Consider the following 12,770-nt stretch of genomic DNA (forward strand, 5'->3'; position numbering starts at 1 on the left):
GAAACCAAAAGTTTGTGAAAAAATTTGTGAAAAGTGAACGATTTTTTGTATTTGATTGCATTTGGCGGTGAAATGGTGGCATGAAATATACCAAAATGGGCCTAGATGAATACTTTGGGATGTCTACTAAAAAAAAATATATATACATGTCAATGGATATTCAGAGATTCCTGAAAGATATCAGTGTTCTAATGTAACTAGCGCTAATTTTGAAAAGAAATGGTTTGGAAATAGCAAAGTGCTACTTGTATTTATGGCCCTATAACTTGCAAAAAAAGCAAAGAACATGTAAACATTGGGTATTTCTAAATTCAGGACAAAATTTAGAAACTATTTAGCATGGGTGTTTTTTTGTGGTTGTAGATGTGTAACAGATTTTGGGGGTCAAAGTTAGAAAAAGTGTGTTTTTTTTCCATTTTTTCCTCATATTTTATAATTTTTTTTATAGTAAATTATAAGAGATTTTGAAAGTCCATTTAATGGCGAGAAAAACTGTATATAATATGTGTGGGTACAGTAAATGAGTAAGAGGAAAATTACAGCTAAACACAAACACCTCAAAAATGTAAAAATAGCCTTGGTCCCAAACGGACAGAAAATGGAAAAGTGCTGTGGTCATTAAGGGGTTAATAATATCTAACCCACTTTCATTTAGTTTGCCCAATCATTATATAGCAAAGGGGAGGTTATGGACATGAGGTATTTATGCACCCTGTGTAAAAATAAAAATTTGGCTTTGCAAATATTTTTAGTTTATAGGAAAGCTTCTAGTATAGTCTTAATTACACTGACGTACAATGAGACACAACTGTACCTTATATTATGCTTCACTGCTATCTGCTGATTCTTTTATTTTGCCACAGTAGTTGCACATAATAAATGGCAAGCCCCAAGATAAGCTGAGCACATAAGTAAACCTCTGGGATGTCTGTTGACCCAATACCCAGTTGTTGTAGGGAATTAGAGTACCAATAGAATTCAGGAGGGAAAATAAACTCCAGTCCTGTAACTGTGTTTTTTTGTTTTTTTTTCATGTTATGTCTTCTATTCCATACGTTATCATAATGCTGTTGTGTATGTTTGTCTTTGCTTTCACTTCATGTGACATACTAAGGGTATACCTACAAAATGTTAACTCCCTGTAAGGTAAGAACCTGTTATGGTTCAACTTTGGTTATGAGATGCGTAATCATAATGGTTAAGTTTATATGTATATCAAAGTTTGTATAAAATATGAAACCAAGAGCTTTAAGAATAATCTGTTGGTGTCACAAACCCTGCTGGCACTTCCACTGCTATGGACTGTTACAGGAAGATGCAACTTGAACACTTTTTGTCTCTATCATAATCGCAATCAGTATCATAATTGTATCAGTCATCTGGTGTTAATGCTGTTATTGTATATGTTTGCATGTCCTGTGACTTGTTTGACTTAAATAAAGCTCTTTTAAAAAAAAAAAAACAAAAAAAAAAAAACCCTGTGTAAAAGTCAAAGCTATACTGCTTTAAATAGGCCAATATGAGCTCTCACAAAGTAATTTATGCTGAATCTGAGAAGTCCAAAAACCATGTGAAAAACGTCAAAAGTGTTTTCGAATAGTTTTCTAATAAAATGGAATACTGCAGTCAGAATGTTATAAGTGGAGTTTAATTGTGTCACAAAAGTATTTCAAATGCTTGAAATAAATAATTAATTGTATAATTTTCTAATAGATTAAAATGGCTTCAAGTGTGAAAAAAAATGGCACTTCACAAATGGAGACAAGCGAATATTAACTGGTGTAAATGATTTTATCTCCCACAATATTTTAATCATAGCTAGTGTTGTAAACAAGGCGGTATAAATCTATCAGCATTGGATTATATTCTACATTGTAATATTAAGTAGTTTCTGGATCATCTCAGAGTGAGTATTATAGAACGGGAGTCCGTCAACTTCCATAGCAAGATTTCCAGTCACCCCACTGCGGACCCCCTGCCAAACTAGAATATTCAGCAACTTCTCTTCCTGTTGAAAGACAATGAGAAAGCACAGTTACTCAAGGAAGTGATATTAGACTGAATACTTTACCCTTAAAGGGACAGTCTACTTTAAATATTATTTAAAAAGATAGATAATGCCTTTATTACCCATTCCAGTTTTGCATAATCAACACTTATATAAATACACTTTTTACCTCTGTGATTACCTTGTATCTAAGGAAATAAGGAGGTCGGCAGCGACTGACATAAAAAGTTCAATTTATTAGAAAATCCAAGTTAAAAAGCGGAGGCATCTCCAGATAAGCAGCAGTTAGGACACTAATCCCAAAGTAGCATCTTACGCGTTTCGGATAATAAGGCTTAGTCATAGCTGATAGCCATAGAATACCAATAGCATTTTTTAAAAAGGGAGCCTTACATCTGAACCCAATACGGTCAATATTGTAACCCGATAGATCCCATGGTAGGTATATGTATATATAATCAGGAAATGATGTAATGCATGCATATTATAATGCAACAAACCAGACAATTTGTATACTAACACATTATCATTCTAAGGGAACAGTAGGGAGATCCTATTCAAACAGATGTCCACTAGAAGAGCACAAATAAATAAAGTCATGATCAATAAGAAGGTAACAGAAAAGATCAAATATAACACATGAACTAGCATTGCATGCCATATCTGAATCATGAAAGTTTAATTTTGACTTGACTGTCCCGATAACAAAATGAAAAATATTTTCACTAACGCAAATAATTATAAACTGAACAGTAAAACAGTTGTCATAAAAACTAATATTATGTATCATTCAGTTCTCAACCACTACTATGAAGACTGGAATAACCTCTCTGGTAACTTCCTATGTTATTCTATTTAGCCCATTTAATGGTCTTATTAATTCCAGGGAAAGTACAAAGATGCTCTTACAGTTGAGGACACGTAAATGTAAAATGTAAAAAGCTATTTAATGTAAATTTAATATAATACTTTTGAGCATTGGTTTTGTAATTCCTGCTATTCCTCATTGCCAGGTAACCATTTTGCTTTAATATTTTAGGGTTTCAAGTCCCTTTATAAACAACAACAACAACAAACCTCAATTGAAATAGAAATAAAAACTGCTACACTGATTAGAATGGACATTCCATAAGGAACATTACTAGAACAAATTAGGAATGACATATTTTGAGGACCACATCAGTAACCATGGTTACTAACCTGCTCTCACCCATAAGCTGATTATTTCACCTGTGCACTGGTTCAGCTATAATGAAAACCTGGCCTGTTTGGGGTACTTAAGGACCATGGTTGAGAGACAATGGTCTAAAGCAGGGGTGGGCAGACTTTTGTGTAAGGCAAGCGCTACCTCTAATTTTATTCCAAGTGACCTAACTAAAAAAAAACAACTTGATAATAATAATTACAATAATGTATTTATTAAAAAAACACAAATAAGGGGCGGAGCCAACTAGCAACCAAGATGGTCGCATGATATGAGAGCTCTGCACTACAAATAATCAAAAATGCCTTTTTGGCGTCTAACAGCCATAAAATAAAAAATATTTATTTAGTGGAGTGGTTACTACTTAGCAAGGACTTGTACACACTGGGTGGCTGATTTGGAGTCAGAAGACTTAGGATAAACTAAGCACCTACATCGGAGCAGGCTGCACCGCACGGCAATTTACCGCCATTGATAAATATATACTCAGCGTGGTTAGCGACAATGGCCAGTATAACTTTCTGACAGCTGCGATATAGCACAGATTGAGTCAGCAGGAAGAGCTGTAAATCATTACACAACGATAGCACTGAAATTCAGCTGTTGAAGAAATACCCCACTTGCAGGTAGCCATCATGCTACTAGTCACGTTAAAGGAGGAAATCACGCAGATCCTGCAGATACACTTTGCGAGGTTGGAGCACGCGATGCTGGAAGCTTTTGGGATTGTTCTTATAGATGGAGTGACAAGTTTGCCCCAGGTAACTACAACTACAGCAGAGGTAAACCCGTCGCCATTAGAGACGGATGACACTAACCACGTGGCTGCTCCCCATGGTGGCGAAGACTCCCATGACCACCATGACATGGTATTAGCCGTGAAAGAAGGTCCACAGTATGCCGATGGGACAGCTGATGGGGTTCATCATGATCTGCAATCAGGCTTGGTCCTGACACGGGTCGCATTTAAAGTGGTAAGACCCATGCAACTAACATTAAAATACGTTGTCTTTTTGCTGCCTATATACCCACTTAAGGCCCTGCTTTACAATTCCTCGGTTGGCAAGAGGTTGCTTGTGAGTCCTGGCAACCCATCAGAATGCTCATTAGAGCGGATACTTCAGCCGGGCACGGAAGTCAAGGTCCCTAAAGGCATTGGTTAAAGGGTCAGTCCTAAATTTTACCAAGATCACTGCACTTACTGAGGACTTCTGAGTGACTTTGGCTACGAAGGCAGCGTGTTTGCTTATTTCTGGACTGTCCATCATAAGTTGGTTTGACCTCGATGTTTCCTTCAAGCTTTTTCATTATCTATTAGTGTTTTGCAGTCTTACTCTCCAGTTTGTTTGTTACACACAAAAAGTACTTATTGAAATTGACCCTCATTGTCAGCATTTTACTATTACCAATTACACTGCAGGGCTAAACATTTGTTACCTTAAAAGGCTTACTGCACCAGGTCTAAATTGTGATGAATGGACATATGGTATGTTTGACCACAATCCTAATTTCTCTCCAAGCATTTACTTTCCTTGAGAAGTTTAAGGGCATTTGCTGCACTATACATGTGTTTAATTTATAGGTTGCAAACAGTATTATACAAGCTGAGAAATGTAATGTCTATAACTGAGTACCAGGAAAAAAGGAAATTATAGGCGCTAAAGGACAGTACCCAGCTTAACTAGTGAATTTCCCTCCAAGAATACAAAGTGGCAAAAGCAATGTGAAAAAGTGAAGTTAAGCGCTCAAAGCACGGGTGTATCTAGGAGATGTGTATTTAAATAAAGGGACCAGTGTCCAGTATGTAATCAGCGAAAAAATATATTCATCAAAGTATTTATATGTAATAATATATAGGAAGGAATATATATATATGTACCAGAACAGAGACAGAGGCGTAAATATAGTTCAAATGGAAAATTTCCAAGGCAATTTATTATACTAATAAAACAGAGGTGTCAAGATGTCTAAAATGATACAAAATGATACAATGTAAAACAAAGGGACGTCTCCCTTAATAAATGTATAGATACATAAAATAAGCATAAAAGAACAATAAGAAAAAGTACTTGCGCTTTAGCGAAAAATGTACTGATGTCCCAAGATATTGACTTGCCAAGTAACAAGAAAGTAACTGTCCAGTTGTAGGCTTAAATTGCCTGTATATGGTGGTTGGCGTTACTGGATGAGAGAAAAGGGCGCCTTTTTGTGTAAAGGTGACGTGACGTCACGTTTTAAAATGGTAGGTGATGTTGCCGTGGCAACCCCTATTCCTAAATCTGTAAGGAAATCCTGGGGGATCTAAAGATAATCTTTGCACTCACGAAAGATGATAGCTTTGTTATCGTGAGGAAAGACTAGCAGGATCTTGAAATTTAGAAATGGGTCTTTGCGGTCGCTAGTAGCGACTAGTTTATCCTTTGTTGAGGGACTTGGCGGTCGCAAACAGCGACTAGGAGAAATATACAGATCCTTCCAGTTGAAGATAAGGTGGTCGTTAGTAACGACTTGAGGATCTTTTAAGAAGTGTAGGTTGGTCTTTGCGGTCGCCGGTAGCGACTGGTGTATCCTTTGTTGAAGAACTTGGCGGTCGCAAACAGCGACTAGGAGAAATATACAGATCCTTCCAGTTGAAGATAAGGTGGTCGTTAGTAACGACTTGAGGATCTTTTAAGAAGTGTAGGTTGGTCTTTGCAGTCGCCGGTAGCGACTGGTGTATCCTTTGTTGAAGAACTTGGCGGTCGCAAGTAGCGACTAAGGAATTCTTTGGTTTAGGATGAGGTGGTCATTAGTAACGACTCACGGATCTTTTAGGATAAGTAAGATGGTCTTTGCGGTCGCTGGTAGCGACTGGGTTATCCTTTGTTGAGGAACTTGGCGGTCGCAGGGAGCGACTAGGAAATTCTTAGGAGACAGTCGGTTTTGTGGTCGCTAGTAGCGACTAGGAGTTTCTTTGTAGCAAGGTTGGTGCCAAACGGCACAGCAGTTGGTGGAGTTAGTTGTCAGTTGGTGCCAGCATGCACATAGAAATTCAAATGGAAATTCCTTATACTGAAGAGCATTAAATATAGGGCTGCAGCAAACAAAGAACCTGACTCCCTGCAGTCCAGAGCCAAAGAATACAGCATCTGTTAAAGTGATCCTTTTAAGTTCAGCTCTTAGAATGGAATGAGCTGTCTTCTTTGTCCGATGTCACCTTTTAGAAGAAAATGCCTCCAAAATAAGACAAGCAGTGTAACTGTTTATGCTGATCTTGAAGCCGCGCTGTAAACCCCAGCTACAAACACTTCTGTCTCTTGCTCAGTTATCAATAGATAATAGTAGTGGTATTCAAGCGCTAAGAATGCCCTAAGCTGTAACCAAAAAAATGGGGTCTAACCTCCCCCAGAAAAAAGTAATACTGAAACACAGGGATTGGTACAGCGCCAAAAAGGCCAAGGGACAAATATACAAAACTGCCGATACGTTTAAAATGAGGATTTATTACAATCAGATAAAACAATACACGTCATAAATTGTAAAATAGGATAAAACCAAATGGTGTAAGGCAAAGATTGCCGAGCAAGTCTTTAAGAAAGGCAATAGAAAATGTTAAAACCATAGGATTGCTAGCAACATTAAAAGAATATTAAAAAACACTTGATGTTCATATAATTATAATTAGCGTAGAAATCTGAGGTGCGTAAAAAAGGGGCAATTGGCTGTCTAAGAATTGAGTCAGTTATGGATCCATATTTGCGTGTGTACTGTGGTGAATTGTGGGTGGTGCGTGCAACAATTGAAGAGTTTCCCTATTCCAGAGTAGACCTGGGTGTGGATGCTTGAAAGCTCCCAGAGGACAAATACAATGTGGTTAATTACAACACAGTCAAAATGATAACAAGTGGAATGCAACACAGTGGTGAAGATGATAAAACTGGATATAAAATCAACAAAAAAGTGCACATAAAATAATGTCAAAAGGAAACTAGGACTCCGACACAAAAACAGAAGGAATCCAAGTCCAAAAAAATGGTGAGGTATCCTAAAAAAACAGATGAGGTAGCGCTTAAAGTCAAATATAAAGTCAATAAAAAAATCAAAAAATTGGTGTTCAACAAAGGAGGCTGGAGAACAAAGTGGGTGCAAAAATCGGTGCGAAAAAATCAGAAAAAGACAAGCATAAAAAGTTAAACCATTTGTAATCCAAATATGGCCAATAGGTGATCCAGATATATCACAGTGGTGGAAAAAAATCAAAGTCTAACCACAACTAAGCAAAGTGGAAAAATTGAAAAAAAGTTGAAAAAATATATAGTGTCAAACAATAAGATGAAGGTAGAAGAATATATGTATTGGGTGAGACAAGGTAAATTCCAGGGATCCCAATGAACTTTAGGCAATCAACGGCTCAATATTGTCGTCCCCAGTAGATTCCTGTAACCCAAAATAACAACATAGCGTAATACAGTAAAAAATATAGGTAATCGGGTTGAAAAGATGCTTACCAAAGGGTCTACGCGTTTCGGTCCTCAAAAGACCTTTTTCAAGACTCTAGACAAAGGCTGAAGTAATTTCAGCGGAAACGCGTTGCGGATCTCCTAGTGTGCATCAAGAGGAAGAAAACAAAGGATCAGCTGTAGAGCCGGCACCCCACAGCTCAAACCAGACACTCCCATAATACTAAGCTAATCAGTGCCCTAACCGGTATAGGTGATAACTGAGCAAGAGACAGAAGTGTTTGTAGCTGGGGTTTACAGCGCGGCTTCAAGATCAGCATAAACAGTTACACTGCTTGTCTTATTTTGGAGGCATTTTCTTCTAAAAGGTGACATCGGACAAAGAAGACAGCTCATTCCATTCTAAGAGCTGAACTTAAAAGGATCACTTTAACAGATGCTGTATTCTTTGGCTCTGGACTGCAGGGAGTCAGGTTCTTTGTTTGCTGCAGCCCTATATTTAATGCTCTTCAGTATAAGGAATTTCCATTTGAATTTCTATGTGCATGCTGGCACCAACTGACAACTAACTCCACCAACTGCTGTGCCGTTTGGCACCAACCTTGCTACAAAGAAACTCCTAGTCGCTACTAGCGACCACAAAACCGACTGTCTCCTAAGAATTTCCTAGTCGCTCCCTGCGACCGCCAAGTTCCTCAACAAAGGATAACCCAGTCGCTACCAGCGACCGCAAAGACCATCTTACTTATCCTAAAAGATCCGCGAGTCGTTACTAACGACCACCTCATCCTAAACCAAAGAATTCCTTAGTCGCTACTTGCGACCGCCAAGTTCTTCAACAAAGGATACACCAGTCGCTACCGGCGACTGCAAAGACCAACCTACACTTCTTAAAAGATCCTCAAGTCGTTACTAACGACCACCTTATCTTCAACTGGAAGGATCTGTATATTTCTCCTAGTCGCTGTTTGCGACTGCCAAGTTCTTCAACAAAGGATACACCAGTCGCTACCGGCGACCGCAAAGACCAACCTACACTTCTTAAAAGATCCTCAAGTCGTTACTAACGACCACCTTATCTTCAACTGGAAGGATCTGTATATTTCTCCTAGTCGCTGTTTGCGACCGCCAAGTCCCTCAACAAAGGATAAACTAGTCGCTACTAGCGACCGCAAAGACCCATTTCTAAATTTCAAGATCCTGCTAGTCTTTCCTCACGATAACAAAGCTATCATCTTTCGTGAGTGCAAAGATTATCTTTAGATCCCCCAGGATTTCCTTACAGATTTAGGAATAGGGGTTGCCACGGCAACATCACCTACCATTTTAAAACGTGACGTCACGTCACCTTTACACAAAAAGGCGCCCTTTTCTCTCATCCAGTAACGCCAACCACCATATACAGGCAATTTAAGCCTACAACTGGACAGTTACTTTCTTGTTACTTGGCAAGTCAATATCTTGGGACATCAGTACATTTTTCGCTAAAGCGCAAGTACTTTTTCTTATTGTTCTTTTATGCTTATTTTATGTATCTATACATTTATTAAGGGAGACGTCCCTTTGTTTTACATTGTATCATTTTGTATCATTTTAGACATCTTGACACCTCTGTTTTTCCGGGCACCTAATAGTTCAGGCAAACCTTAGCCTAGAACTAAACACTAAAAAGCCAGACACAAGGGATATGGATGCATATCCAGAGAATCCGGATAGCGAGAATAACTCGAAAGCCCTGACCAAAGGAAGGAACCACCCCTTGCTAAAGTCCAACGCTCCAAGGGGCAAGGCTAGAAGTCGTATGAAGATACTTCTCATAGCCTCAGGACAACCAAGGGATACCTCGAGGTAAAAGAAATCCTACTAGCAGAACTAGTCTCCTTATCACCTCCGCACAAGTAAAGGATACAAGTAAGAGAAAGGCACTAAGCCTACCCAGCTCCGGAAAACCCGGAGCTAAACAAATTCCCCGCAGGGAACAACCCGGAAACACAGATCCCTAAAAGGAGATCCAACTCACCCGGAGACAATGGAAGAAGACCCAAAGGTCTCTTATAATTCAGACAGACAGTACACGTCAAAGTGTAAGAGCTGTATCTAGCTACACTATAAACAGCTTATGCGTACACTGGCAAAGTGTCAAGAGCTGCAACTGGTTTCAAACTGCAAACCTTCCGCATGCTAGACAGCTATCCTGTACAAGTTGCTGGATCAAGCCCAAAAGGACAAATCCAGAGGCCTAAAAATGAAGGCCAAACCGCTCAAATGCGGTAAGGGGCGTTAAGCCCTCCAACCCTCCACCACAAGGGGAAGGAAAACTCTAAGTTCTGATGAAATCAGATGTCAGATAGAATGACGCAGCTGAAAAACTCCCCTGCCCGGCCATCTATGAATGAAGGCTATAAGGACTAAAACAATCCTTCCCGCCTCACGGACCCACAGGTCCTCTCGTATGCTTAGTTGAACATGAAAAACAATGATAACCTGAGCACTCGGCGCTTCTACCGATCCAGCCGAGCAGAACAGCGCCATGTGTCTGAATAGCCGCAAGACCGAATGAACCCGACAGGACCAGCCTGCACCTAGGGTCCTAACCGGCAACCTGCATAAATTCTCCCTCATAGGGGAAAAAACAGAAAATAGGCATTTTTAAAATAGGACTAACATGTCCAAAACAACTTCCAAAGATGTAATAAAGAGTATCAATCCCAGAAGGTTCCCGAAGGAAACAAAAACAAATAAAAGACATCCCAATCAGATGTAAATAAAATATAAGGCAACCTGGACACAGGCCTACCCACAGGATCAGCCAAACGGAGTCCTTTCTTTCAAAAACTGGGAAAGATCTCAAACAAATGACAATCAGGAGATTACTTCATCCCCACATGTCTAATGAGGTGCACCATTCGAATTAGCAGACTGAAAATAGCGCTGCGGAATCTGTTGGCGCTCTACAAATAACCGATAATAATAAATAATAAAATAATAAAAATCCCTTTATCTGGTAACGATAGGATCATTCAATAACTGAAAAACATGTCTGAGCAATACGCAAAGGCACGCAATCCAGTAACGAAAGGCACAACACTGAGGGACAGTTACACCCGCGGGGAACTGCAGAGGCCCTCCCCAAGGCGGAAGGCCCGGGACAATAGGGCACGAGCCCATTCTCAAAGAAACGTCTGGACTCTGTAGATGAACAATCGCCAACATTATGTGGAAGCGAAAACGTGCTGCAACCTCTGGGGGGGGGAACATGCCACCTTGCATGGAGGAATCAGATACTGGGTTACCCGCATGTGTAGAAGTATGAATTGGTAGGGAACTCGCCTTTCGGAGGACAGGACCCCCAGAGGCGGAAGGCTCAGCAGTCCCTTGATTCCCCGGGCCCGAGGAACAAGGCGCTCTAAAATGGCATACGGAACAAAACTGGTCGACATGTGTCAACAAGGCCAATCCGGATTCATCACCGGACACAGAATCTGAATCTGAAATCAAAATAGTCTCGGTATCAGAAACCTCTGTAACTGAATCTGAAATTAGCACAGTCTCAGCATCAGAATCCTCCATAACTGGATAGAGGAAATATCAATATGGACTAAAGTATGGAAAAAAATGGCACCTGACACCCACAATGGCTGGGGCACTCACCACCTCCTATGACCAGACCCCTGCGGACTACAATATCTTCTTCCCACACAGTCAGGAATGCGGAAATAGGGAACGGAACCACGCCCGAACCCAAGGTGAACCGAACAGTCCAAAAAAAGCTGCGTCAATTCCAAAGGCCTCAAAGTTCCAAACACGAGCCCATAAACATCACACATAAGCAGGTTGAATCACATAACAAACATGATTATAAACCCCCCTGTTCAATAACCCCAATAGGAGATATTAACCCTCTATTCCAAGATACTAACAGAGACTCACTGAGACCCTTATGTTATATAGTTCCTGCAAAGGTGTGTAACTTCTCGGGAAAACATTCACATTACAGTATATTGACGATAAAGTAAAATGAAACAATCTTACCGGAATCAACACCGTGAAACAGGAACATGGCCTTTCAAGTGTGACGAATAGTAGCATGGACTAGAGAGAAGAAAGCAGGCAGCAGAGTAAAGTTAGACAACGCCGATTGCTTAAGGTGCTGTTAATATGAGTCGGGATGGTTTCGCAGAGAGACTCTCCCTGCATCTCCGGACTCTAACTTTCATCCAAGCCCTCACTGAGAGACTGACAGGACTACTTAAAACTCCTGTCCCATGCCGAAGAGTACTACCCTTCATAAGGGACAAAAAAACAAAATAAAAAATTCCAACACGTCTCTGCCAACCTCCTGGGACGAAAGGCAAAGAATGACTGGGGGATGAGGGGAGTGGGAGGAGTATTTAAGCCTTTGGCTGGGGTGTCTTTGCCTCCTCCTGGTGGCCAGGTTCTTATTTCCCAAAAGTAATGAATGCAGCTGTGGACTCTTTCCATTTAAGAAGAAAATTGTATTTTTGACACAAATAATACAGTTTTAAAAATCAGCCATGCTCTTTAACAAATACAGTTGCACTCTGTCTTTACTTACTATGAGAGCTCTCTTAATCAAGACGGCTCGAGACTCATTCTATAAAGTAATTTTATTGGCTGGACGCCATGTCAGGTTGATTAGGGGGAAGGTCCTGTAACCAAAGTTGGGGCAGCGAGTTCAGCTACAGCCGCGTGCTGAAGTACAGTGCCCATGCCGCAGTCATAGACTGAGAGTCAAAGCCAATTTCAAAAGTCTGCATAAGAGAAAGATTTCTCGCACATCTATGGTGGCGAGGCTCGTCACTCTGAATCTAGATTCTATCTAGAAGTCTAGATTCTGAGTGAAGAGCCTCGCCACCGTAGATGTGTGAGAAATCTTTCTCTTATTATGCAGACTTTTGAAATGTTGCAGGCGGTCACCTCAAAATTCACTTGCGGTCCACTGGTAGATCAACGTCTTTCTCACCCCTTGTCTAAAGCATGGGGGAGGGTGGAAGATTATATAAAATGCCACACAGCTTTCATAACTAACTAGTAAGATTGTTATAATCCACTAGTAAAGATCTATTACGTTACATTTGGAGCTGACAACATACCCTGT

At 40.1% G+C, this 12,770-nt stretch overlaps 1 protein-coding gene across 1 annotated transcript in view; it reads right to left on the reverse strand.

Annotated features, from left to right (window-relative positions):
- Positions 1-1,632: 1,632 nt before the first annotated feature.
- DGLUCY (D-glutamate cyclase) overlaps positions 1,633-12,770 on the reverse strand; it is a 365,542-nt gene continuing 354,404 nt past the window's right edge. Inside the window, exon 13 of the mRNA XM_053697558.1 lies at positions 1,633-2,008. Within this exon, the coding sequence (XP_053553533.1) occupies positions 1,868-2,008 (141 nt within the window). The 3' untranslated portion in view covers positions 1,633-1,867. The remainder of the gene's footprint in view (positions 2,009-12,770) is intronic.

The sequence above is a fragment of the Bombina bombina genome, chromosome 1 (genome assembly GCF_027579735.1).
Source record: "Bombina bombina isolate aBomBom1 chromosome 1, aBomBom1.pri, whole genome shotgun sequence".
NCBI lineage: Eukaryota > Metazoa > Chordata > Amphibia > Anura > Bombinatoridae > Bombina > Bombina bombina.